Source organism: Amia ocellicauda, chromosome 22 (assembly GCF_036373705.1).
Source record: "Amia ocellicauda isolate fAmiCal2 chromosome 22, fAmiCal2.hap1, whole genome shotgun sequence".
Taxonomy (NCBI): Eukaryota; Metazoa; Chordata; class Actinopteri; order Amiiformes; family Amiidae; genus Amia; species Amia ocellicauda.
In genome coordinates this window covers 6,195,221-6,221,401 of record NC_089871.1, presented here as the reverse complement: position 1 = coordinate 6,221,401, position 26,181 = coordinate 6,195,221, and the positions used below count along the sequence as shown (strand labels likewise).

Sequence of the window (26,181 nt, the reverse complement as noted above, 5' to 3'; positions counted from 1 at the left end):
CAATAGCGATGACCTGTACACTAGCCAATGGCGGGGTAGCGAACGCAGAGTCTGGCCAATAGGCGTGTGGTACCTCGTCGGGGAACGTCACCACTGAGACAGTATCAACCAATGGTAATTCACAACAGTCTCGCTGGAACGTCTGAATGGTGCACACACCCACGCCGCAGCCAATCGGAGTTAGGCAGAGCGGAAGACGCTGGCCAATGGGATGATGTAAACAGAGTCATTGAACACGTGATCAAGCAATGGACCAATAGAAAATCACAGCGCGGCAGCGAGTCATACAATGTTAAGCCGCATGTACAGGCGATTCAATAGAGTATGCTCATGATCTGTCCCCACTGCGAGCTGAAAAACTCCCTGGGCTATTCGGAAAAAAAGAGAGGAAAATACACAGATATAAATTTGAATTAAAATAAGGTGAAATACATTTTAAATGGGTCTTTTTAAATAGTCTTGTAACTGGAAACAATATATGCATGATATGTGCAAATTATGAAGAGAGGGTCCTCAGTGACTTGTTGCAAAAGAAAACCAATTATAAAATAAGTAAAATAGTTCTCAATATTCAATTAAGAAAAATCCAATTGAAATCTTCATTGAATTTCAGATTCCAACAACTGTCCAGATATTGTATTTTGAATTAGTTTTGTCCATGGGTCTATTCTATTATGAAACTAAATTCAGGAACTGGGCCACAATTGACTTTTTTGTTTGTTGTTGAGCTTTAAAAGCTTTTTTTTTTAAATTCCCTTTAATTGAATACATTTCACTATTGAGACTCCAGCGTTGAGTATCATCTTCTCATCTTGTTCAGCCAGTGCCAAGATATTCCCATTCAGCAAGACAAAGCACGAGCCAGCCTTGTTTGCTCCCACTCCAATGAAGAGTGATAACAGTGCAATGACATCACCGTCCATGTTTCTCCTCGCTGACATTATCGGAGTGGAGCAAGAGACATTTCTGCACTGCCTACTCTTCTGGAAAGTGCTGACGTCCATTTCAAGATACAGTCCTCCAGATGCATGCGCTGTGCTCTGGAGGTGAGCGTGTGAGGCTCATGTGTGAGATCTCAGTGCTGCAAAAGTCTATGGCACTTTTTCTATTCATAATGCACAATCACAAACATTCAGGCCTCCCCTGGATAATCCTGCTATGCATTGGCATTTAAACAGCCTATCTTTTCTGTCTGCTTCAACCTGGCTGAGCAGAGTGTTTGTTATCACTACATAAGTTTCTTTTGGCATTCGTTTATCCACAGGTAACACTAGACCAGTATTCAACTCTGGTGTATCTGTCCTCCAATCCTAAATTAGACTGTGGCTCAGCAGTTCAAATCAGGCCATCTGTGATCATGTTTCAGTGTCATTTGGTGTGTGAGATCAAAAATTCTGGCCATCACCAGCATTTAAAACTCTCTGAGCTATTGTGCCAGCACTCTCTCTGCCATTAACACCCTACATGTTTCTTTCGGTTTCCCACTGAAAGCATAAGCTGTAATAATGTAGAATGAATTTCTACCTTATTAATCATTGCAATAGAATTATTAATATTATTATAAATGTAAAACATAAAGGGACCAGAACACAGTTATATGTTGCAAAAGATAGTGTAATTGATTTAAGTTAAGTTAAAACAAAAGTTCTAGGCCAAAATGCGTTTCCTTTTCATTACATTAGTACTGTATGTCTAAGAATACTTTAACCTCGTGATTGTCTTGTGATATCATGATTAATAAAAGTCAGGTGGTTCCTGTGAAAGTGAAAGCTTTGTGGAATAATTTGCTGCTTCTGTTTCTGCCGAAAAGCCTGAATTAGTATAATTTTATAATGTACTAAAACACATTGTAAGATATTAAAAAATAAAATATTAAAACACTGTTTCACATCAGTGCAGTCCCTTCTGTTTTGAATCTGACGTCTCCTGCAATGAGGACTCTCTCTCTCCTCTGACCAATGTTTACTGGCCTGAGTGCTGTAGTTAAGGGCTGTGGCTATTTTTGGTCTCAGCCTTCATATTAATCTTCACTTCTTCACCTGCACTGACCTCAGCTCTCCCTTGACCTCCCTTTTTAAGTACTGCTTGAGTGCACAAGACCACGACCGTTAACCTTTAGCATTTCAGCCGAGCTCCACGAACACCATCAACGGCAATACTTCAATAAAATGGCAGGATCTGAGCTCCTTGGCTTAATAAGTGACACATAAAAAACAGCTCTCTGGTCTCTGTTGTTGTCCAAAGATGAGGGATTTTGAAATCCATCTATGAAGGTCATACCCTTTAATGCTGCAATACGTACCTTGCCAATATCTGACAATAATCTGAATTGGGTGTATAGATTTGAAACATGGATTACATCTAAAGCAAAACATAATTGGCAGCATTGAACATTGTGAAACGGACAGTGACCTGTAAAAGAGGTGAGCTCAGTACAGTTAGATACCACCTGTACACCATGACAGTTCTTTGAATCGGTCTGTTTTTAAAAAAAAGGCACATAACCAAGGCAATTACAAAACCTGTTTGTAATTTTACTGATCCCCATGAACAACTACTCAACCAAAACCACATGCCTTTGACAGTTTTTTTTCTCATGCATATTTATGGTTCTCCTGGGCATTGCTGAGTTTCTCTCTATCACGCTGAGTGTTTCCTTAGTCTTGTTACACAGAATAATGCTTTATTTAAAGATGCAAACAGTTTTAATTTAGTGGCATGTTGCAAGTAAAAGCTTGGGGGGGGAAAAAAGTTTAACAGTAGCTCCACCTAGAGGACATATTGCCCAGTAGACAACATCTGTAAAGCTCGTGTGCTGTTGTGGACGGTTTAATCATATGTTGTCATCATTTAAGCTGTGACCCTGATGTTTCTGTATTAGCAAAATACAGTTTAAAAAGGCAGGTAAAAAACAGGACATAGGTGATGACATTATATATATTATATAAGCTGTTGAAATTGTGTATTTTCCTTTTATGTCACATCATCGTGATCCTGCGAGTGTCTTCCTTAGTGCACTGGCTGTGTGCAGAAACTTATTTTGCTTGATTATGCAGCATGAATGGCCAAATATCAATCTAATCACAAACAACCAGAATGTATATTTCGAGAGAGAGACAGAGATATGGGAAAAAAATTAGCTCCTGCATGTAAGGCACAACCAGTCAAAGGAACGCAACGTGGAGACTGCTGAGAGGATCTTTTTTTAGTTTTGAACAAAAGACAGGAGGAAGGGGTGGATTTGATTGCAATAAAAAAAAAAAGTTAGTGCAGAGTCAACCCAAAGGACGATTTCAACTCAAAGATGAATTGACGATCATAGAACATGAGCAGAAGCTGAGACAGATGTACAGAGGTGTGAAAACAGCTGTTCAGATGCAGGTAATAAGAACACTGTATCAAACCCTCCAATGCTCATCATTCTTAGTTCTGCACTCAATCATCCCCATTAACTCAGAGGTCAGACGAACGAACACCTGGAAATATAGAGGTGCTTTGTAAAGCGGTGAAAAAGGGCACCACAAGTCTAGAAAACCAAAAAATAATACATAACAAAATTCCTCGAGTTATCCACTGCAAAAGGGAAAACCTGGCCTGTGAGCGCTTTCCCCAGGACTGTTCTAGAGGATTCGACAATCGATAACCCTGGGAGAGTGTGGGTCAGGGCTCCCCATGGGCCTCCGAGGCAGAGGTGGGAGGTGGTGTCTTCAAAGGGACCAATCAGCAGAGTCTCTCTCAGTACTTATCTGCCAGGGTCCCAACGCGGTGGACCTGCTTGGTATCTCTCCGTCCGCCTGCAATCATAGGAACCACAATGGTGAGTGAGAGAAATCCAGTCTTCTTATCTGTAGTCATCTTCTCTCTTAGATTGCTCGTCATTTCTCTTGCAGCTAAAAAACAAAAGGGTTTTGTCTATCAATACCGTTATTTTAAGTGTCAGTTTTCAGCAACATTTGTCCTGGCACTGTATGTGGTGTGCATTTGAAATAAGAAGTCCTGTTTATTCTGCAGAATCAAATTGTTGCTTTAAAGGAAGGGAAAAGGAGACTTGAAAACTGTGGGTGCCACTCGATTTGTATTTGGCAAATCAACTACAGATTGATGTCTTGTCCTGTCACTCTACCTTAAACAGAAATTAAGTATCTTGCAGACCATTGCTGCATTGCTGTAAGACTAAATGTATGCTCACGGTGACGTTTTCTTGTTGTAATTTAGCTGATATGGGATCATTCAACCTCTTTCAACAAATTAAAGAAATGTGGTTTTGAAAACACAGAGCCAATTAACAGGATTAATCTCATCCACTTGTTCACACTCTATATGCAGACACACGCCTTGTTGTTACTGAACAATCATTAGGTTTGCATACATCTTACTCCTATTACATTCAAACGTAAGTGTTTTAAAGTGTTGATGTTTTTCCACTTTCTTTCAGACCTCCTATACCGACAAAGGAGAAAAGGTAGGATTTTCTCATACAAGGCTGGCACTCTTCTACAAAATAAGGTTGTGCTGTAATTAATTATCTTTGGCACGAGAAAGACGAATAACTTTTTCTACATTAAATCGATGTTATGTGAAACTTTAAATTCAATTAAAGAGACTGTTGACAGTTACATTCTCGAACTCACAGCTGTAGATGGCAATAACTGTTTTTGAAATCAGCGTTGTAAATCAATTACCTGAGCTGACACATAACAGTCTGCGCTTCTCTCCTCAGCCTGAGAGGGGCCGATTTTTGAAATTCCACCATGTCACCTTCTGGGTGGGGAATGCCAAACAGGTGGGTTCAGTTCCAGAAGCTTCTCATTGCCCTTTGACTAATTTTTAAGTATTACTCGAGTCACATGGCCGGTCTATGTCGTTGATATGGGCAAACTTGTGAACATAACATTTCTGGTTTTATAGAAGTTCCATTATAGGCTTGAAACACAAGTAGTTCCTGGGTAAAAAGGTTTCATTTGTTTCCATCTCCATTGCAGCTCTGTCTCCTGTCTTTAACGGGGACGGTTTGCTTTTTAACTTTTTCTTATACATTGATTTGAATTTAGCTTCAATTTTTGGTAACCACCTTTGTAATATTTAACTTGCAGCTTTGTCTGAACTGTGCTTGTGATTACGTGCGTCTCACAGCGTGTGCAAAGGCTGGCTGGACACGCGCGCCAGTGGTTTCTGCGGGTGGTCGTGCATCTCCTCGTCTCCTTTTATCAAAGCCGAGTTCATTCACCCTTTGTATATTGACATTTTTATCTACAATGTTAAATGTGGTAGATAATTGATAAGAGTGGAGGGGATCTGAGATCTCCTCATGGCCAGGGTGCTGGTCAGGTAGCTCAGCTGAGGCCGATCTAGATCTCTATTCTCAACTGCATCGCACCCCTACGCATAAGACTTCGTACTGTAGGCCACTGTCCATTCTTGTCCACAGACAAGATACCTGTCCCGTATCTAAAACTAAAACTTGCATTATTATTATCTGAAGCTTTTTTTCAGTCTGAAACTAGATGTGAAAGTTAACATAACCCTGACCCTAATGTCAGTCTTAACTGGAGACTAATGGAAGTCTAAACTGAGGATTAATGTATATTCGAAAACAAGATCTAGGTAATATAAAACGCCTTTGTTGGTCAGCTAAATAATACCTAGTAATGCAACGGGAAATGGAAATGTGAATTTACAGCTATTAAAAGAGTGAGGCTGCACATTGTAACCGTAGCGTTTTCCCAAGAAGGCAGGATCTTACTGACGCACTCCCTGGGATTTACCATAAATCACATCTCAGGGAATGACTGTTACTGACATAACCTGAAGAGAGAGAAACAAACCGAATGGGGACTTGTGAGAAGCTGGGGGGTCTTCCCTCTGTGTGGTTCTTGTGCATTTTCTCTCTGCTGTCTGTAAACCTGTCTGTATCTGCTCTCTCCTCACAGGCCGCAGTCTTTTACTGCGACAAGATGGGCTTTGAGCCCCTCGCCTACAAGGGTCTGGAGACGGGAAGCAGAGAGGTGGTGTCCCACGTCATCCGGCAGGACAAGGTCTGTCGCCTCAGCTTTGTCTCTTCTTGTGCAGTAGCAGTGTTCCAGACAAAACATAAATCTGAAGCCAAAAACATGATGGTTTTACTTTCCCTGCTTTAAACACCTTCATATCAGGCCTGTTGTTAAAATGAAGCTTTACAATATCCTCCTGCTTGTCCTCATTTACATAGATGTTCACATTCTCCTGATGTCACTGTCTGCCATTTTCCGTGATGACTTCTCCACCAAACGCAGTCATCTCCAGACTGCAGGTTCTGTCAGGCATGAATCACTCTGCTAAACAATACAGCGTGTTTAGAAATGGAGAAGCTAAAGAAAGCCAGGGACAGTCGGGGGAGTTTTGGGTCATAAATGTCACCTGCTGTAATCGTGTCTCTGAAATCGGCTCCATAACAGCTGGATTGTTTTCAGGTCTTTTTCAGTTCCTTTAGAATCCCCCCAAAATGCATCACAACATTGTGATTAACAACTGCTTTACAATCCATGGCCAGAGGACAAAGGGAACCCATATGTCATTCTTCATAAATAAAGGGACATTCCTGTCTTTCTCCAGATCTTGTTTATATTCCAGTCTCCCCTGAACCCTGGAAATGAAGGTAATATAAATATATTGTAACACCTTTGAGGGGTCTTAGGTGCCAGCAAGATGGGGGATTGAACCCCAGTCTCCTGTGCCACAATGCAATGATCTTACTGCATCCCTAAAAGGCCCAGGCCTCTTAGTGAGGCTCGAGATCATTACACATATATACATATATATATATATATATACACACACACACATATATATACATATATACATATATATATACACATATACACATATATATACATATATACATATACATATACATACATACATACATATATATATATATATATATATACACACACACACACACACACACACACAGTATATTAAACATTCTTAAATAATTGATGTGACTTTAATTATTGCTCTGCTTAGGGACAAAATATATGATATACCTCTGATTGCTTTTTGCTTTTCTTTTTTCCTTTTATTTAGTGAGTAAATAATACTCATTTAAAGAGTTTAATCTGAATATTAAATGAATAGAGTATACATTTACATTTCTCTTTCCTTTACTCTTTAGAAATGGGAGAGCACTTGATAAAGCACGGTGATGCTGTGAAGGACATAGCGTTTCAGGTGGAAGACTGTGACTTCCTAGTGAAGGTAATTCTGACTCTGTAATCTCTGTAAACACAGAAAAATGTCATGACTATGCAGTTGCAGACGTGCCCGTGTCACTGTCTTAGGGTGTTCGGTTTTCTAGAGCACAATTCGGACACCAGCTTCTGAAAATAAAAGTAAAACTTCAGTGATGTATATCTGGCCAGAGAAAAATAGAGGCCAATAGGGCCATACTGCATCAAAACACCCACCTGTCCACCAATCATAAAATCCCAACTGTTGCCGGCTGTTTATCATTGGGTGGATAGCAAATGGGGAGCTACCATCGTAGCCCAGAACATGGCGAGAATGAGAGCACACTTTGCTCAGAAGCAATACTGCTAGTTGCCCTGTAAGTTCGCTCTGCTTCACTGTTTCACTGCTTGTAGTTATTATTTAACCTGGAGTGAGATAGGGCTGCTCTCTGGACCCGAAAGGTGCCGTTTCATATCAAAAGTGCTGCTCTGTTTGCCAGCCCTCACAGTGCTGAGCTCAGCAGGGTCCCTGTCCAAACCACACACTGAAAGAGCTGCAGAAATAGGAGCTGGTACCGGATGCCAGGAGGCTGCGGAAACGAGACGTGGTGGCAGAATAATCCTCCCTTTGATTGGGATTTCAGGTATAGCAGTGTTGTGGATTTGTATACTCAGTGGCCCGAACCATCTAGAGATGACCACTGGAGGGTGCTCAAGATGTTAATCCGAAAAAGGAGTCTTACACAGACCCCTGTGTTATAATGAGCTCACGAAAATAGTGCAACTGTCCAACTTTGCACAGCATTTCAACACCAGTGATATTAATATCAACCTCAGGCCAAGCTGTCAGATTTGGTTGTGGTTTGGTCAGCTAGATTTTGTGCTTGATGTTCAGTCCCAGTTCTATGATATGTGATCTCATTATAGCACGGCAGGGGTCTGTGTTTATTGAGGGAGTGTGTTTTCTTTGCAACCTCATTTGGAAGAATGGTGGCCTGTGTGGATTTATGACCAGTGTATGAGCTGGAGTCCCAGTCTCTCCACTGGGATACAGGTGACTGAGGTGTTGATATCTCTCCACAGAAAGCCAGAGAGCGAGGAGCCGTGATTGTCAAGGAACCCTGGATTGAGCAGGACGCCAACGGGAAAGTGAAATTTGCTATTGTTCAAACAGTGAGTTCTCAGTAGGGTGTATAAGTCCCGGAAATACATCTCCCCTAGTGAAGCAAACCTCTCAATGTTCTCCAAGCAGGACTACCGCTGTGGTTCAACTGCAACTGTTTCTTTTCTGTTTGCTTTTTAATTATTTTTAAGTTAGCTCAGTTACAAAGGCAGACTCAAGTCACATATCTGCACTCCCTCTCACAAAACTCTTTCATCAAGGATAAGGGAGGATAAACATTTGCTTTAAGCACACTGCTCTCAAGGTTGAACTTTTTGGTATTATTATTATATATCAGCAAATGACAATCCCCCAGGCGGCCATTTTGAAAAGTCCTACTATTGAAAATATATTAACAAATTATGAGACAAAGCCACTTTTGATATTGGAGAAAACTCTCTGGAACCACACCAGCACAGACAACTAAATGCCGTTGAACATGACAACCATAACACAATTTTAAGTGGAACATTTCATTCAAGAACTGAACACACGTTTTGTTTTTTCCAGTGCACTACATTAGCCTACTACACTCCTGGTAGTAAACAGCTTGATAGATATATAATGTTCGTACTATAATCCCACAAACCATAACCATAAAAGTTGTGCTATTTTCCCCCACCAGTATGGAGACACGACACACACATTTGTGGAGTACCTTGTGCCCTACAAAGGACTGTTTCTGCCCGGATATGAAGAGCCCCTCTTCAAAGACCCGTTGCTGCCCCAGCTGTGAGCAACCAACTACTTCTCACAGCTCAGTCTGTTGTTACAATTGTACAATGTGTTGACACATCTCCAAGCCATTGTATCAGTTTCCCCAAACCTGGCCCTATGAAAACATAAATTGTGTGTTTGTAAGCATGTGCTATTGCTCTGAGCTCCAGGATAAACAGTCACAAATATTTAATTGGGTGGATCATCGAAATCAGAGGAAATATGTGGCCAACGAAATTGATCAGGCTTTTTTGGGTTCTATGTAAAAAATAATGCATTCTCTCCGTCTCTCTCTCACGCAATCAAACCTGCTTTCACACGATGTTTCCGCTGTGTAGGCCACCAGGTTGTCTGAACTTCATTGATCACATTGTGGGAAACCAGCCAGACGACGATATGGTGCCAATATCAGACTGGTAAGGGTCGCGCAGGTCTCTCTCATGGCGGAAACGCAGTGTTTGTCTAAAGAGGGAGAAGAAAGCTGCCATTATTGTTTAATTTACAGGTAACCAAACAAAGACTTTGCCTGGGCTTACTGAGCTACTCCTACACCTTGAAATATTGACTGAGTTTGAGCTTTGGCGCTCCCTTGGTACATTTTACTGGGCTTCTGTTAGTGTTCCTGTATACTTCACATATCCTTCTCAAGGCTTTCAACTCAGCTAAAGCCTACACCTTTGTAAACTCTTTCACAGTTCACTTAACACCATTAAACTCGCTTCACTTCAAACAGAACGGCGCCTCTGAATGGAAGAGGTGAGTGTTTCTACCCTTTCTGTTGGTGACACGTCTGTTCCCTCAGGTACCAGAAGTGTCTGATGTTCCACCGTTTCTGGTCGATCGACGACAAACAGATCCACACGCAGTACAGCGCCCTGAGGTCCATCGTGGTCACCAATTACGAGGAGACAATCAAGATGCCCATTAATGAGCCAGCTCCTGGGAAGAAGAAATCTCAGATCCAGGTACGGGACACAGAGAAAGGAAAAGATTAGGAAGCCCTTTGCGGATGACAATTTCAGATTACAAACTGAAGGGGGAAAAACTAATCAAGAAAGAGGTGTTGTGAACTCAGGAGAACAGGAGAGGATGAGGGATGTATAAGGGAGACAAAATGAATGCTCAGAAAAATAAATTTATCTGATTTTGGCCTGCCCATGCCATGTTTCATCCCTGTTGACCGTTTCTGTCTCTTCAGGAGTACGTTGATTACAACGGAGGACCTGGCGTCCAACACATTGCTCTCAACACTTCCAACATCATCCAGGCTGTGAGTCGGGCCATTGCGCTCTTTTGGTCTGTCTGATTTTATCATAATATGAAGACAAAAGGCGCACACTGAGCATTTGCCAACCACCCCAGTTGCAAAACCCATCATAGCCATCCCTACCTCCACTGCTACCACTGACTAAACCTTACCATAAACTCAATCATCTCCAGTCTAATTGGGTTCTCATCCTGGGTTACCTACTGCACTGCAGAAGCTAGGTGGATTCAGAGTGGTCCTAACGTGATGGACGGGGAGAAGGAGATCCTCAGGTGAAGGTCTGTATTTGCTTCTCTCCTCAGATTATCAATCTGAAGGCACGTGGACTGGAGTTCCTCTCCGCCCCAGACTCCTACTATGTCAGCCTTCGGGAGAAGCTGAAAACGGCCAAAATCAAAGTGAAGGAAGACCTAACAAAACTGCAGGTACTGTGTACAGGTATTGCTGTAAATCAAAGGCTTCTTTGGCCATCACGATGTTGACAATAAATAGTTCTGGAGTTGACAAGCAAGGGTCATACTCTGTCCTAAATGTAAATTATGGAATAAATACAAATAGAACTATAATCATATTTAATCTAATCATAATCCTATATTTATATTTCCATTTCTGTTCGTCTAGGAACTTAAAATCTTGGTGGACTTCGATGACAAGGGATACCTTCTCCAGATTTTCACCAAGCCAGTCCAGGACAGACCCACACTCTTCCTGGAGGTCATTCAAAGACACAATCACTTCGTAAGTAGCCTGTGTCTCTGTTCTGCACCTGTACGACAATACAAGGGTAATTTATGCACACAGTTCATCCAGGCGTACTACTCTGGTAAACTTGATTAATATGAGAAGAACATACGCAATATAACAAAATAATATAGCACATCGGACAGTCAGCACTTCTGTTTACAAAAGCTCCTAACAGGTTTCTGCTGTCAAGTCTCTGCTGTGACACCAGGAAGAGTCAGTAACAAGTTAAAGAACATAAGATAACAGACAACGTGTTATTACTTTCATAGCTGAGAAAAGAGGATTTTCTACACCGTGTTTGAAAAGCACTAGACAGGAAACAAGGACTCTCAGCCAAATAATTTACAACCATGCAAGCCTTTAAAACTGTCAGAGAGGGGATTACTGGATTTAACGCCTCATACAGTGGATGTTGGGCCGAGGGGAAAGCCATATTTCACTCTGTTAGCAGAACCTTCCCTATATTGTTTATTGCATTTCAAGCCAATTCCCCACAGGCAATAAATAGGAGACATACATCATGGCATGACAGCCCCGCTAATCCAGTGCCTCCTCGTCATTCAGGCCACAGAGCAGAACCAACAGAGACCGTTTCAATCTCCCAGCTCTCGGCGAGGCTAAAATCAACACTCTTTTCACAGCTGTATGAATGACTGGTGCTTACTCTTCTGAGCCTTTTAACACCGATGCACACACTAGAGTGACATAAAGGCTTTACATTGAAAAGAAGAAGAAAAAACGCCATAGAAAGTATGGAAGCGAACTGTAACATCTCTGGAGAACCAACAGTGTAGCTGATGAATTCAGCAAAAGCCCACTGGCAGTTGGTCTCAATGCACCCCTTTGAATCTTGGATCCTTGACCCAATGGCACCACGATTAACCTGAAACTGAGTCATTGAATCTACTCAAAGTATTCAAAACACAGGGGGAGCTACAGAGTGCCTCAACCAGCAAAGACAAGGGTTGACCTGACAGTCCAGAACTCAGTTATGTGAATATGGATAAGTCCTTACTAAAGTTTCCTAACTAGGCCGTGCAACCAATAGGGAATTTTACAGCAGTACCTTATATTCTTTCCATAGTTTTATCATGCATTCACTTTGCTCTTTTTGTGTTAAACTCATGGTTTTCCCATTTACAGTACATACGACAGTAAATGTTTATAAGCGAGCACCACATAAGAAAAAAAAAATTGATCCAACAAAGTAAAGGAATCCATACAACGATGTGATCGCCAACATCATCACGAACTTGATTCTACTGCCACACATGAAAAGCATTGTGGGTGATGCCCATAAAACACTCAGCACCACCTCTTTACACTTTGTAATTCCTTTCTCGGTTTTCCTCTCGCAAAGTGAGGTTGCAAGGCGTCCCATAAATCCTCCAGGATGCTTATAAAAGAGTAGGAGTTGGTAACCACAGAAATTCGTTTTTTCTTCATCCAAGAATGTCAGCCTAGAGAGAAATGCGGTGAACGCCGAATGCTAAATGTGTGCCCTGTGAAACCTGATTGAGAGCCACCGAGAGCTTCGCGTTTTCTTTCCCTCCACAGGGTTTCGGAGCCGGGAATTTCAAATCTCTGTTCGAGGCCATAGAGAAGGACCAGGAAGCCCGCGGGAACCTGACCGCCCTGACTCCTGACGGGCAGCCCAAGGTTTTTTATTAACCAACAACAAAGACCACGACAGTGACGGCTACGATAACAACAACAATAAAAACAAATATATCTAAATCTCTGCCGAAATTGTTGATGTCCAAATATCAGTCATTTTATAATTCATATATATTTTTAAGTCCCTTGTATCAACAGCCTTAATTTAAATATTGTATTCACCTTCAATCGAGTCTCAATATACCAGCAGTTGTCAAGTGACTAGCTCTTAGAATCGCACCAGATTTATTGAAGCATTAGTTGTCCATTTTGAGAAGTTCCCCCGATCATCATCAGAGCATTTTCTTAAAAGGTCCTGCATCCCAATTTGATTCATTTACACAAGACTTACAGACGTGGATCCAGAATGTTTTGGTTTGAAGAACTGTGATGACCTAATATGTACTGAAGAGGTGAAGAAGTCTACCTGAAAGCCTAATGAGAAAGACTTCATAAACCATAAGCTTCATGCAAAAGATGTGATACGAATATATAAGAGCAGAAAATAAACAACATAAAACTAAACTCTCAAAATCTGAACTTTGAGAGAGGGGAATGATGTGAAATGTCTGGGATGGGCCTGTTTTATGGCTGGAAAATAAGCTGCAGACTCCTTCAAAACAGGAAACCGAAAACGGGTAGAGAGGGACTATATGGTAAGTGAGTTACCATCCCTACAACGAAGGAGATGAAAATCAGTTTGCCCCGGGTTACCTGTGAGCTGAGAACGACACACGTTAGAAAGAACACAAACACGGTCAGAGATATTATTTCAAAATAATTTATTTATATATAATTGGAATGGAGCCAGGTCTTTACTTCTGTGATGACACTGATCATATATATATATATATATATATATATATATATATATATATATATATATATATAGTACAGAACAGATTTTTTTTTTCCTTTTTTTTCCTCTTTTTAACAGACCTGACAAAAATGGATAAATATATTAGTAAATAAATATATTAGCGACATATTACCATATTGAAATGTTCTATTATATATAAAATACAACACTTTGTTTTATTTTTTTTAAATCTTATTTAACTTTTTACACAAAAGTATCGCAAAAATATACTGTCAGATCCCTTGAGTATCGAGATCACGCTCTATTACAAAAAGGCAGTTTCAGCTCATTCAATGTTCAAAAGATTCAATAATAATAATAATAATAATAATAATAATAATAAAAACAAGGGCTCCGGAGGTGGGGGGTTATTTTTGCCTGACTTTGAGTAAACTTTGAAACTGAAGGATCAATGTTTTGTTCTGGCAATAGCTGCATAGTGGTTGACTGTCTTTATGTTTTTGTCTTTATGTGTTTTTTCAAGGCAAAATGTCACAAATAGTTCTTACGTTTCACTCTGAGGTGTGAGCCGTACTCAGAGCTCCAATTTGTATGACATTGGTAAAATTAAAATAAATAAAGTATCAGGTATTGTTAAAAATGTATAAACTACATTATGCTGACGATTATTTCAATACCACACTTGCGAAGGATTGCTTTGGTAGAACGATGCCCAATTCTAAAGGCACCAGGTGTGGTTTCAGGAGACACCAAATACATTAATGGATTAGGCTTGTGATGAGCTGAAACAGAAAGGATTTTTGTAATGTTACTTGATCGCCGAACTACAAACATAATTGGCTAAGTGCTACTAGCTCTTCATCTTCAAAACACTGCGGTTCTCCACCCTCCCGCTGGCTGTAGGAACACTGTTGCTTATCCAAGAAGGTGAAAAACAAACACAAAATGAAATAATAAAATCATAAAAAATAAAATAAAAATCACGTATTCACATTCTAGCTGCTGTTTGTTTCAGGGTGTTTTGTTTGGGGAGATTTGAATGCATTGGACAGCCTACTTTAAGTCTAGGCCCAGATTGAACCAAAACTTCCCAGAATTCCACATCTGTTATTCATTGTGGCCGCATGTGTGCCGCAGATTTTCTGTATCTGTCCAATAGAAGGCCGCCATCGAGTATTGGGTTTTGAATTTATGATTGGGGTGAAGTTTCTGATTCAATCTGGGCCCTAGTTCAGCTTGTATGAATATATATATATATATATATATATATATATATATATATATATATATATATATATATATACATACATATATACACTCTAACTTTGAAACTCTTCTGTTTAACCATTCAACACCTTAGATATGTTAAATGCCTGAGATTCACTGTGCTAGATGCATGAAGACTTAAAACAATAACAAAACAAAACAAATGTAACATTAAAATCGAATTAAAACACTCTCAATTGGTATATGCTGTGAAGATGTCAAATCTTAGACACACAATTTTGTTTTTTACCTCGCAAGTTTTTTCAAACTCCTCTGGTCAACAATCTCTGGTTCTCGCCAAATAAAAACCCACTCTGAACACACAACCACACGCAACATGAAAGAGTAGACAGACAGAAAAGTAGCTTGTGAAAGTGTACATTTTTCAGTCAATTTGTTTCTCTAATAACTGAAAAATAAGACAAAATAAAAAAATAAAAACAGCTGCCCTTGTTGAATTACTAGCGCACAGCCCAGTTCCTCAGTGACGTCACTCTGAGCGCGTGCATCGGGGAGAACGGTCTCGTGGGGGAAAGTTAAGAGGAAATCTCTCTATGATAGGAAGGTTTTTGTTGAATTGCGTTCTTGCTTTGTCGTGACGCACGGACAGAAAGCCCAACACACTGTGTGGTACTCTGTATGCCCTGACTGCTTGTAATTTGAGGTAGTCTGGAAAAAAGCAGGTTAGAACACCATACGCTACTGTCAACAGGAATACTTACAGAAGAATGTGACAGAAACATTTAAACATGACATTACATTTTTAATCATAAGATGTGATGGAACAGAAACACAAGAGGACCTCTTGGCTTTAGGCCGGTAGAAAGAGTCCAAACGTATCTTTCTACAGACACAGCTTGTTGGTGTGCAAAATGTTCACCATTGGATCTCTGACGGTTACTGCCTATCCAACATTACGGAAACCTATATCTAACACTCATTGTGTAGATCTGAGAATTAGGGTTTGATAAATCAGTCTTAAAGATGTATAAAAAGTAAGATGAGTATTGTGCCACCCAATTCAGGCTTCTTGTCCCACTCCAACTCTAATAATAAACAATTGATTCATATTGGCTTAATTCATGTCAGTCATTTCTTCGGATGGTTTCACTTAAGAAACAGTCTAACGGATAAGGATTTGATCTTGTTGGGGGGCTTCCAGTAATGGAATACAGTCAACCATGATGACAGTCTAAAACAGTCATATTGCAATGGAACTGGTATGTAAATACTTGATAAGTATTTGAGATAAGTATAATCAACTGAGGTACTAAATGATATGGATACAAAATAAAGTTTCCTGACGTGTACAATAGAGAACTCTAATATTCCCTGCATTCAACTGCGGCCTGAAAGTGTTTTTAAAGCATGAAGAGACAGGTCAGAAACTGAGATTTCTGTTGTTGTTTCAGAAAGACTGTGATCTCAGACCGTTGCCTCCCCTGGCAATGTTCACCAAGAATGGGTCACTGAGGAAACTGGGAAATGCATTAACTTATCTGTTTAAGTCATACTGTAATTTGCTAAACACATTACTCCACATTGTTAAATTTCCCTTGGGCTACATTCCTTAGCAGCCCAAAGTTCCAAGCACAGGAATCTCAATACATTTAAAACAATTCAAACGTATATATATTTCTAAATTGAATATATTTTTTATCACTCGCTCTCTCTCATCGCAAACATTAAAAGCAAATGCAACTTTACTTCCAGGGGATATTGTAGGCATCGGCCAGTGTTGTTAACACGATCACTTGGCCAGACAGGGGCGGTACTTTTGTGAGTGATTCTCATTGGTCAGAGTGCTGCTCTTAGACTCGCGATATTTCAAGGTACATCTCAATAAAGTCAGGCGCTGTTTACAGATAAACAGGTAATAGTAAAATTCCCCACGGATTACAAACACCTCCTGAATGAACTGGGTAAGGTTAGCATGAACCTAACAATGCCATTTGATATAATCAATACAGATCACATTGTGCTTAAGGAACTTGGAGCCACTGGAAGACACGTAATTAATGTAATTACAGTACGGAATCATTTGGAAGACTCTGTGAATTGCTTGTTCATTAAGGCTCTGCGTAGCAGCGTGACTCCGGGGGGGGGGCTGTGTGCTCACACACCAGACTCCTCTTCTGATCCTGTGAAGAGAAGACGGGACACAGGTTGTTTTTTTCTCTCTAGAAGGGCCGTACAGAAAAAGTACCATTTTCCCTGTTGCGGTATTTTGCATTTTTCCCCTTGACATGTTAATTCCATTAAAGGCCTTAATACAAACATGTACAAAAAGAAACGGCGAAAATGTATGCATAAGCAGATCCGGATGTTGTTTCAGAATAATGTGAGAAACAAAATGAAAAGTAAAAATGACTGTAAAAATGCACCACATGAAATGAACAGATGACGAAAATGCACAGATTGGGTTCATTTTAATTTATTTTACCTCTCCTTCAAACCCTTTGCACACTGTTACACTTTCATCGGTGCGAGAACACGGATGTATGAGCAGAGCGAACCTACCCTGATTGTTGTGTAAAGTTTGGCAGTACGAGCAAATGTCTGTAGAGGCCTCGGCCCCTGCCTGTGGCCCTCTCCCGCACGGCCTCTGCGCCGGGGCCCCTGGTCCCGGGAGCTGTGGCTCTGATGCCGTCAGCTGCGGCTGCCGCTGCCACACCACGTGGGCCCCGGAGCAGCAGGGCCAGTCGGCGGAGCTGGTGGAGTCCAGGACCAGCGGCACGGGCAGCACGGCGGGGATGTCCGGGGAGCAGCAGTACCCAGAGCCCTGCCCGTAGTGGATGTGGATGCTGCAGTCCTCCTGAAGGTCCAGGCTCTGGTGAAAGTGCACGGCAGGAGTCTCGAGCACACAGCTGCCCTTTTTCTGGCGGTGGGGGTGGCGATGGTGGCGGCCGGGCCCGTGGTGACAGCAGGGCGGCGGGGGCTGTGGCGGAGGGAGCAAGGCCACGCCCGGGGAGGGGTTGGCCGGCTCGGTCTCCGGCTCCACCTCCCTGTGTGGCAACCTGTCCAGAGGGTCACCAGCTCGGGGGCACTGGCACGGCTCTGCCTCAGGGCTGTCCCAGACAGGAGCCGCCACGGGGCCGAACTCCTCGTCGGACCCCCTGTCCGGACCCTGACTGTGGTCCCCGTCGTCGTAGTGATGGTGCCGGTGCCGGTGATAGTGTACGTGGCTGAACACCTGCTCCTCCGGGCACGTCCGGTTCACCACAGAGTCCAGGGACCTGGGCCTCGACCCGCTGTCCAGGCCGCCCCCGCCCCCAGGGCCCCGGCCCGGCCCGCAGTACACAAAGGGGTCGTAGTCGCTGCTCAGGGAGCTGCGGAAGGTCGACCAGCTGCCGTAGACGCCCTGCAGGCTGACGTCGGTGCAGTTGAGCACGGAGTCGCTGGAGGAGCCGTGGCAGGGGCCCGAGCTGGAGTCGCTGGCGGGCCCGTCTGCCAGGTAGCCGCTACGTTCTGTCCTGTAGCTGCCGCCCGAACAGCTGCCGTCGTCCTGCCGGCCCGGGGCACCACCACTGCCCGGGGCCACATGGAGGCAGGAGCTGGGGACGGGGTGGTATGGTGGGGGGCAGGGCCGGTGGGGAAAATGGGCAGAGGGATGGCAGAGTGTGTTAGTCCTGTGATGGCGCCCCGGGTGCCCCTCGTTCCGGTGGTAAGTGCACCCCAGGGCCATGCCCAGCTGGCGGCCGGGTGGGAAGCGCATGGCTCTGTGGTCCAAACGTGGTGAGGTGCCGTAGCGGCCCAGCTGTGGGAACGGCCCACCTGGGGCCCTGGGGTAGTGGCGGATGGGAATGGCGATGGGGTGCTGGTGGAGAGGGGGGTGTCGGGGGTAGGGGTGGAGGAGCAGGAACCTCTGGTTGGGCTCCACACTCTGCTGGTGCCGGCCATGGTGCGCCGGCTGTGGGGCGGCGTCAGTTTCTAGAGATGAGAGGAGACGAGACAATTACATGAGGATCGGACCTGTGCCGAATCTTTCCCTGCGGCTTGTCGTCGTATAGCACGCTTTGGCTTTCCGGTGAGGGGAGAGTACGGCATGGGCTGTTTTAGTTTGTGTTTCACTGTGTTTAAAATTGGAATGATGAATGCCTGAATATTGGTCAGCTGAAATATCTGCAACAGAAAAATGTCGTAATTCTAGGCTTGCAGCAGTGTTGTGGGTCACTGCGCGCCATGGACGGGAGTCACGTTTGTAACATTACCCATGATGTTGTGCATGCAGAGGGGGCAGGTGCGGTGCTGCAGCAGCCAGGGGTCCACACACTCCTTGTGGAATTCATGAGAGCAAGAAATGATGCGCAAATCCTGGGAGAAAAAAAACACACAAATGAGAGACATAGAAATAGTACTCCTATTTGGGCGGTGCAGATGGAAAAGATGACCCATATTTGATCAGCAAAGCAGTTCTGGTTTGACTGACGGGAACCACCAGTCACTGAGCGACAGTTCTCAGTGAGGCCAGTATGTAGCTGGACTATATCAGGGTGGTTACTGATAGGCCGAGGGAAGCCCGTGTACCTGTCCGTCCAGGAACTCCTCGAGACAGATCGCACACACGGGACTGGAGTTGCTGCTGCTACCAGAGTCCCTTCCTCCTCTTGACCTTTGACTCCCAGAGCGGCCCTGGGATTTGTACGTCCGCGTCTCCAACCGGTTGATCGCACGCACCGTCTGCAGGTGCATGGAGTCCTGGGTTGGTGGACAAATACGAAACAAATAAACAAAACTAAAAACATGAAAAATCGGAAAAAAAGAATACACTGGGGTTACTGTTGTGTGCCAGTTTCAACCCTGCGATTGCTTAACAACACATGGTTCGGAAGCAGTAAAAATAAACACAAAAGTAAATAAATCTTCAGCAGTTCTGAATGGGTTTTAATTGTATTTTTTTGGGGGGATATCAATTTAACTCACAAAACAAATCCTGGGGAACATTAGAACAATAATAGAACATTATAAAAACAATCTATTTTAAGTACCCGGTTCCTGGTCTGTCTGCACTTGAATCGGAAAGCGAAAATCATGATGATCACCAACATGGCCATCACCACGGTGAGCAGGATCCCCACGTCATAGTTGTGCTGCAATGAGGAGTACAGTCCCGTGTTAGACGTCTCAACACGAAACACTCTTACAGTCACTGAAAACCGCTGGCGGCGAGAAAGACTCACTTAAACTATACAGTATCGACAAACACAAAAACGGACCATTGTTAGTGGCGGAAAAACACCTTCCCCCATGTTCATCAGTGAAGGCTTTAAAAGACTGGACATTTGTAGATGATTTACGGCAGGAACCTACATGTGCTAGGGGGACTTCAGCTATCCTGTTTTACTTTATTTTTCCTTAAAAAAAAAACTCTAATGCACTTTACCTGAAGGGCACTTGCTGCAGCAGTCTGATTCGGAGCAGAAAATAAACACAATAAAAAAAAACAAAAAAAACAAACAGTACCTGCTTTGACTGTACAAATGAACGCGGCATTGAAAAAGTCTCCACCGGACACAACATTGAGAACTACAAAGGGCTCCTGTTGCACACCAGCCGCCGATAGACGTTTGCAATCCTGGAGGCTCTCCTTGTTGATAAGACATTAAAGCCCCTTCAGGAAATAATTCAGCGGCACACAATGCAGGGAATGTTTAAGGAACACTCGGCCTCGACTCAGACTTCCCAGTGTAAACACTTCACGCTGTGAGCCACTCTCCTTTTGATTAAGAAAATCAATAGCTGCCTGTTTGAATTCGGTCTCAAAGCAATCGCTGGGGCTGATAACGCACGGTTGCCCAGGCTGCACAAAGGGAGACGGGGAATGGTCCTTCCACGCGGTGACGTACCGTGCTCTGCTCGATGTGGACCTCGATGCGGACCGTGGCCTCCTCATTCCTGTTGACCAGCCCCATCAGGTACTCGGCCGCCTGAGCTTGGACCAAGACCACGGGGTGGGACAGGTAGTCCGACTCCAACAGCTGTGCACAGAGCAGGACACACAGAGAGACGTGGTCAGCTCTCAGCAAACTCCACGTCACTCATGCACAGATTCATACCGGCTGACCGGGAAGTCTGCCTACCTCCTCTGCTGCTTTGGAGTTGTCTGTCACATCAAAAATGACCGCCTTGGCCCCTCGGTTCAGCGCCAGCCGAGCCTGAGATGAGAGAGGGGGAGAGAGCACAACAAGCATATAAGACCCATCAAGGGAACCTCAAGGGTCATCCAAAGACCTCATACCCTATTGTTGCCTGTACTGTAATGTGGGGTCTTCTGGCTTCTGTGAACTATTAAATAGCCACTAGTTTTCATCTGGTGTGGATTTAACCCTCAGTAACCAAGAACGTCATATATGTAACATACAGAGGCCTGCCTGGTAAACTGGGATATTATATTTTATCATCTGTGGCCTATACATGAAACTGGGTTATTAAGAGTTAAAGACACCAATAAACTGGACTGCAGTGCTAGAGGACTGACTTTGAGCTTCAGCTGTTGCACTCCGGGGCAAAAAGCGTCCTGTGTGAACCGTATGAACGCGCCTCACAAAACCGCTCGGCAGAGATCACTCTCTAGTCATTTTCTAATCTCATAATTTGACTCCTGGTGACGTCTCATCCTTTTAATCACAGCAGTTCTAGCACCCTCCGCAGAAGATCCCTGCGTGTCGGGGCCTGAACCGTCTGTGGGTTATCGATGCAATGCGTTCCTGAAGTGGCGCAGACTTGGAAAAAAATAGATTAAAGTAACCTCAACCATGCCTTCGACCTTGAAGCAATAAAAAGGTGTGTGTGTTCCTGTGAAGGTGCACACAACCAAAAACCTAGGGCAAGATTAAAAACGATAAGTGTTATTTTACAGTTCACATAAGCCGAAGTTGACAAATTCCATGTGTGAGGCTATATGCTCACATGACTACACTGTGAGAAGTCTTGAATTCAAACCCGTGGTGGAAATAGCAATGAGCGGAAACAGGCACCATCTGTGGGAGTTGGTCAAGAACCACGTTCTGGCTGCTGCAATCCTTCAAAAGGTTTTTAATGAGGTCACTGGATCAAGCTCCTATCGACCAAAGAACCCAGATCATACAAATGGCCGCCTCCCCTTGGTAACCTGTCCTATGTTCTCCTGTACTGTCCTTGCTGTAAGCCACAAGTGTTTCCACTAGGTGGCAATGAAAGCACAGCTACCAGGGGCTTCCGGAGGAAAACGAGCCGATAGTTAAGATATTATGCAAGATGCAAATGATGCGTTAACCCGCCAATTATTTCCCATTAATCAGCGTTCCGGCCGCACAATCCTCAGAGCCACAGGAACTCAGCACTGACATGACAGGGCCAATTAGCACGGTGCTGGAAGTTCGCCGCTCCAGTCAAATGACGGAGGGAAATTCACCTGGCGCTGTTAATGTGACAAGCGGATAATCCTTGGATAGGTTATTAACGCCACGTAGGCACAGAGTAGTGACTTAATCGTAGAATGTCACTTTTTCTGGGTGTGACACAATCATCTTCTGTGTTTTGAAACTGAAGGTAAATAACGGATGTTGCTAGTAAGTGATCAACACAGCTTTCAACGCAGTGTAGAGTGCTATCTCTGGACAAGAATATATTATATTGAAAGTAAGTTTTCTTTCTTTTCTAAACCCTGTACAAAGAAATGGAGGAATTGTCTAATAAGATAGACCATATATGTACTGTGATTGAACAGAGACACTCACAAGTTAAAGGAGAAAAGATTTTACAGTTAAACACTCCCTTGCAAGGTCACCCTTTTAGTGTATGTGAGGGAGATGGCAGCATTTTCTTTCAGGAGTTTTTTGGGGGGGAATCACTTGAATGGAATGGAAAAGCTGTGAATGAGATATCCCCCCCACCCCCACCATCACCACTTCCTCCGCCGCGACCCAGCAGCCATGAGCGAGCCGCAACTCCCACCTGCTCGCCAGAGACAAGCCACGGATGTCAGGACTTAACGGGCATTCAAATTCAGGTCAGACTCGGGTCAGAAAGAAAAGCCACTGGCTTCTGACGATCCGTTTTAAAGAAGTCACTGCCCGGCTCTCTGCGCGGGGTCAGCGAGGCGGCGTTTGTGCTTTTCCTTAAGACATTAATCAGTTAACGACGCTCTGCGGCCCGTTTGTCAAGGCCCCGGCCGCAGACGCCGTAGGAAATGGCAGAGACGAAAACAGCGTTGAATGTCTTGAAGCAACAGAGATGACGAACGCGCTCTGCTGATCGGGCGGATTTCTGAACGGGACGTCATCCGGATCCCCGCGATGTAAACAGTCACAGAAACGCTCATGATAATATATTTTTATTGCAGTAGATCTACAGAAACTATAGCCTTGGTGTTTGTTTCCACCATCCAAAATACCACTCTGGGAAAGTAAGAGGTAATGTTGATAAGGCCTCTTATGGCTTTAAGGTTATTTACAAAACAAAGGAGTACAGCACAGCAGGTAACGCACACACAAACATCTCCGTCTGTGTTTCGACTGGCTTGTGTACCCTGAGTTTACCCTGCGAGGAACCGGAGCTGAAATGACTCAAATCACAACCTGAACCGAGGGGGTCCTCCTTCTGTTCAGGGAAAAAAAATTGAGTCCAAGAAATGTGGAATGTTGTTCCTTTTTTCATATCTGACTCTACAAACAATGTACTGCATATCACTTTTCTCATAAATCCTGCTCTGGACGTTTTGGCGGATCTGTACGTTTGGTTTATTTTGTTTTCCAAATGTCGCTTTAGTTACCATGATGTAGCTGAAATGCATTGACCCCCCCCCCCTTCTTGAAAACGTTCTGCTTTTTTTGGCAAACTGTAGCATTGACATAATTTAATCTTTCAAACTTCTTATTATTGCGAGCTGTAATGTTATGCTACAGAAAAATGTATCATTACAATTTCAGCTTAAATCTGGGAATTCTTAAATACATCTCCATACAGTTGTTGTTTATTTTTTTTAGTTTTGTGTCTGTTTGCTTCATAGCTGAGGCTTAAGATTATTATAGGTTTCTCTCAGTATTGTCTTTGGTTTCATGTTGCTTCAGAAGATGATGTCTTTATTTTTTCACGCTGCCAGCTTCCAAGAACTTTTTGTATACTTGTGCCTCTCTTTCAAATTTTCCCTTCGGTTTAGATTTTCTCCTGTTGGTACACAACTTTTAACAAATCCCACAACACCCTGGGGTAGCAGCCCTTAATATAAATTAAAATGAAGTGCTCTCATGCCACAATAAATTGAATAAACACAGAACGAAATGGCTGATCCAATAAATGGACCCAAGTTTTATCACCCCACGACCAGTTCTGGGGCAAGTTAAGATGACAAATGATTGGTTTCTCTAAATAATTAAACCAGTGTTCTAAGACATCCAAAGTGGATAATGGTTATGAAGACCTGCTACCAAAAAACAAAACAAAAATAAACTTTGGAGTGAAAGATGTGTAAATTGAAACTTGTCAGAAAAGTCTCTGCAGAAATAGGAGCTGAGGGGCCCTGGAGAAAAATCTTAAGCTGAATGAACACTATCCTCAGCCCCAAGGCACCCCCCCAGCCAAAGGACGCCACAGCTGCCTGCTACTGAAGTCAATCTGGGCCAGGCCGGGCTGTTTCCAAAACTCTGGGAGTGTAATCAAAGAGGTGGATGGCTCTGATCTGCCTGTGTCCTCAGGCCAGCTCCACACAACTCCACCTCCAGCCACCGAAACACCCCTTTCAAAGCTCTCTCACAGCGCTGCTATCTGCCATCTCTCAAAACCGGTGCCTCTGGCGGTCTCCGCTCCGCCACTTCGCGCTATCAGATCGTGCTGGCGAGAAACACGCAGACTAATGCGGCACGCTAGAGCTCATCACTCTTAGCTCCGCAGTTTGCCAAGCATGATCACAGAGGAAGTCCTACAACAGATGCCTTGGGCGTGCACTGTCCTCCATTTAGATTTCCCTTCATTCACAATTTATTTACGTGCCGCGTTTGGTTCATGCGTTTATGAACAAAGTTTACAAATGAAAGGAGGCCATTCACCCCAACGTGCTCGTTTGGTGTCCATTAATAACTAAGTGATCCAAGGATCCTATCCAGTCTGTTTTTGAATGTTCCCAAATTGTCTCTTCAGCCACATCGCTGGGGAGTTTGTTCAGATTGTGATGACTCTCTGTGTAAAGAAGTGTCTTCTGTTTTCTGTCTTGAATGCCTTGAAGCCCAATTTCCATTTGTGTCCCCGGGTCCGTGTGTCCCTGCTGATCTGGAAAAGCTCCTCTGGTCACATGATGTGTTTAGATGTGTGTTGGTACAGGCTGGATGGAGTCTCATTCAGTTTCCAAAAACGGTCAAAGATCATGAAGATATGGAGCAAATTACAAACATATGAGTGACTGGGAACCTTAATATTCCTTATCAAACTGGAGAGAGAGACAGGTCACATATTGTGTGTTACTCTTTAGGTTGTTAAGTCTCACATGGTAAGTGTTGGTAGGATGTGCTTTGGGTCATGTGACTATATACCACATGATATAATGGCTTATAACTTATAACTAATCTACTAGCAATCAAACTCTTTTATTAAAATTAATACAGGGACATCAATTAAGCGATTATTTCTCATCTTTTCCACCCAATCTATGCCCTGTAGGGCCAGAAGGAATGAGTTGATAGTACAGACACCATCTGGTTTGGGGTGAGACTGGGGTTGGTTTTTAGGTTAAGGTCAGTGCTCGTTAAGTGGCTGGTTTCACAGACCTCGATTAGCACTTGTTCAGGACTAAAATAACATTTATTGGTCCATTTCTGAGCAACCATGATAGTTTTCCCATGATGCAAAGTGTAGTTTAACTCATCAAATTATTGTTCTAAAACCGATGGTGTCAGCGAGGCAATGCTGGCTCCTGCTCAGCATCGGTCACTATTCCCAACGCACCAGCAAAGACTGCTGGGAAAAGTGTCCTAGACATAATACTGGCTCCGTGGTGTAGGAAAGAGCAGACCTGCGAGGAGAGGACCATTCCCACAGCACGATGTTTGTTGTTTTGTTGCCGAGAAACAAAATCGAAGGTTTTGAGTGCAAAATAAAGGACGAATGAAAATAACCGAAGATAACTCCGGCCCACTGCGGAGGGCAGATGGCTGGTAACCCAGATTAGTCCTCCAGACATGATAACGCTGGTGTTTAATTAAAGCCAGAACTCGTCTGAGGTGTGAAGGTCATTTTAAATTTAACTAAGAAATTATCTATTGAAATAAATACAAACGGGTTAATTCTGCTGACAAGATCAAAACACAGGGAAGAATAGACTTGACAACTTTTATTCCCCACCCCGTAACAAACTGTTGTGTATTTGTAG

The 26,181-nt window shown here is 43.3% G+C and overlaps 2 protein-coding genes across 2 annotated transcripts in view; one reads left to right on the top strand and one right to left on the bottom strand.

Annotated features, from left to right (window-relative positions):
- The first annotated feature begins 3,736 nt into the window (after nt 1-3,736).
- hpda (4-hydroxyphenylpyruvate dioxygenase a) lies at nt 3,737-12,835 on the top strand. The gene is made up of 14 exons (XM_066695163.1): nt 3,737-3,817; nt 4,436-4,462; nt 4,721-4,783; nt 5,931-6,035; nt 6,592-6,634; nt 7,154-7,236; nt 8,292-8,381; nt 8,996-9,102; nt 9,426-9,503; nt 9,890-10,052; nt 10,286-10,357; nt 10,657-10,779; nt 10,976-11,092; nt 12,656-12,835. Exons 1-14 carry the CDS (start codon nt 3,815-3,817, stop codon nt 12,767-12,769), a joined length of 1,188 nt encoding a protein of 395 aa, XP_066551260.1. The 5' UTR covers nt 3,737-3,814; the 3' UTR covers nt 12,770-12,835.
- Nucleotides 12,836-13,525: 690 nt separating this feature from the next.
- The window catches only part of rnf43 (ring finger protein 43), a 78,174-nt gene continuing 65,518 nt past the window's right edge, over nt 13,526-26,181 (bottom strand). Inside the window, exons 3-9 of the mRNA XM_066695162.1 lie at nt 20,921-20,995; nt 20,687-20,818; nt 19,829-19,930; nt 19,368-19,538; nt 19,052-19,154; nt 17,361-18,770; nt 13,526-16,981 (exon numbers count right to left, since the gene is read on the bottom strand). Of these exons, the coding sequence (XP_066551259.1) occupies nt 16,956-16,981; nt 17,361-18,770; nt 19,052-19,154; nt 19,368-19,538; nt 19,829-19,930; nt 20,687-20,818; nt 20,921-20,995 (2,019 nt within the window). The 3' untranslated portion in view covers nt 13,526-16,955. The remainder of the gene's footprint in view (nt 16,982-17,360; nt 18,771-19,051; nt 19,155-19,367; nt 19,539-19,828; nt 19,931-20,686; nt 20,819-20,920; nt 20,996-26,181) is intronic.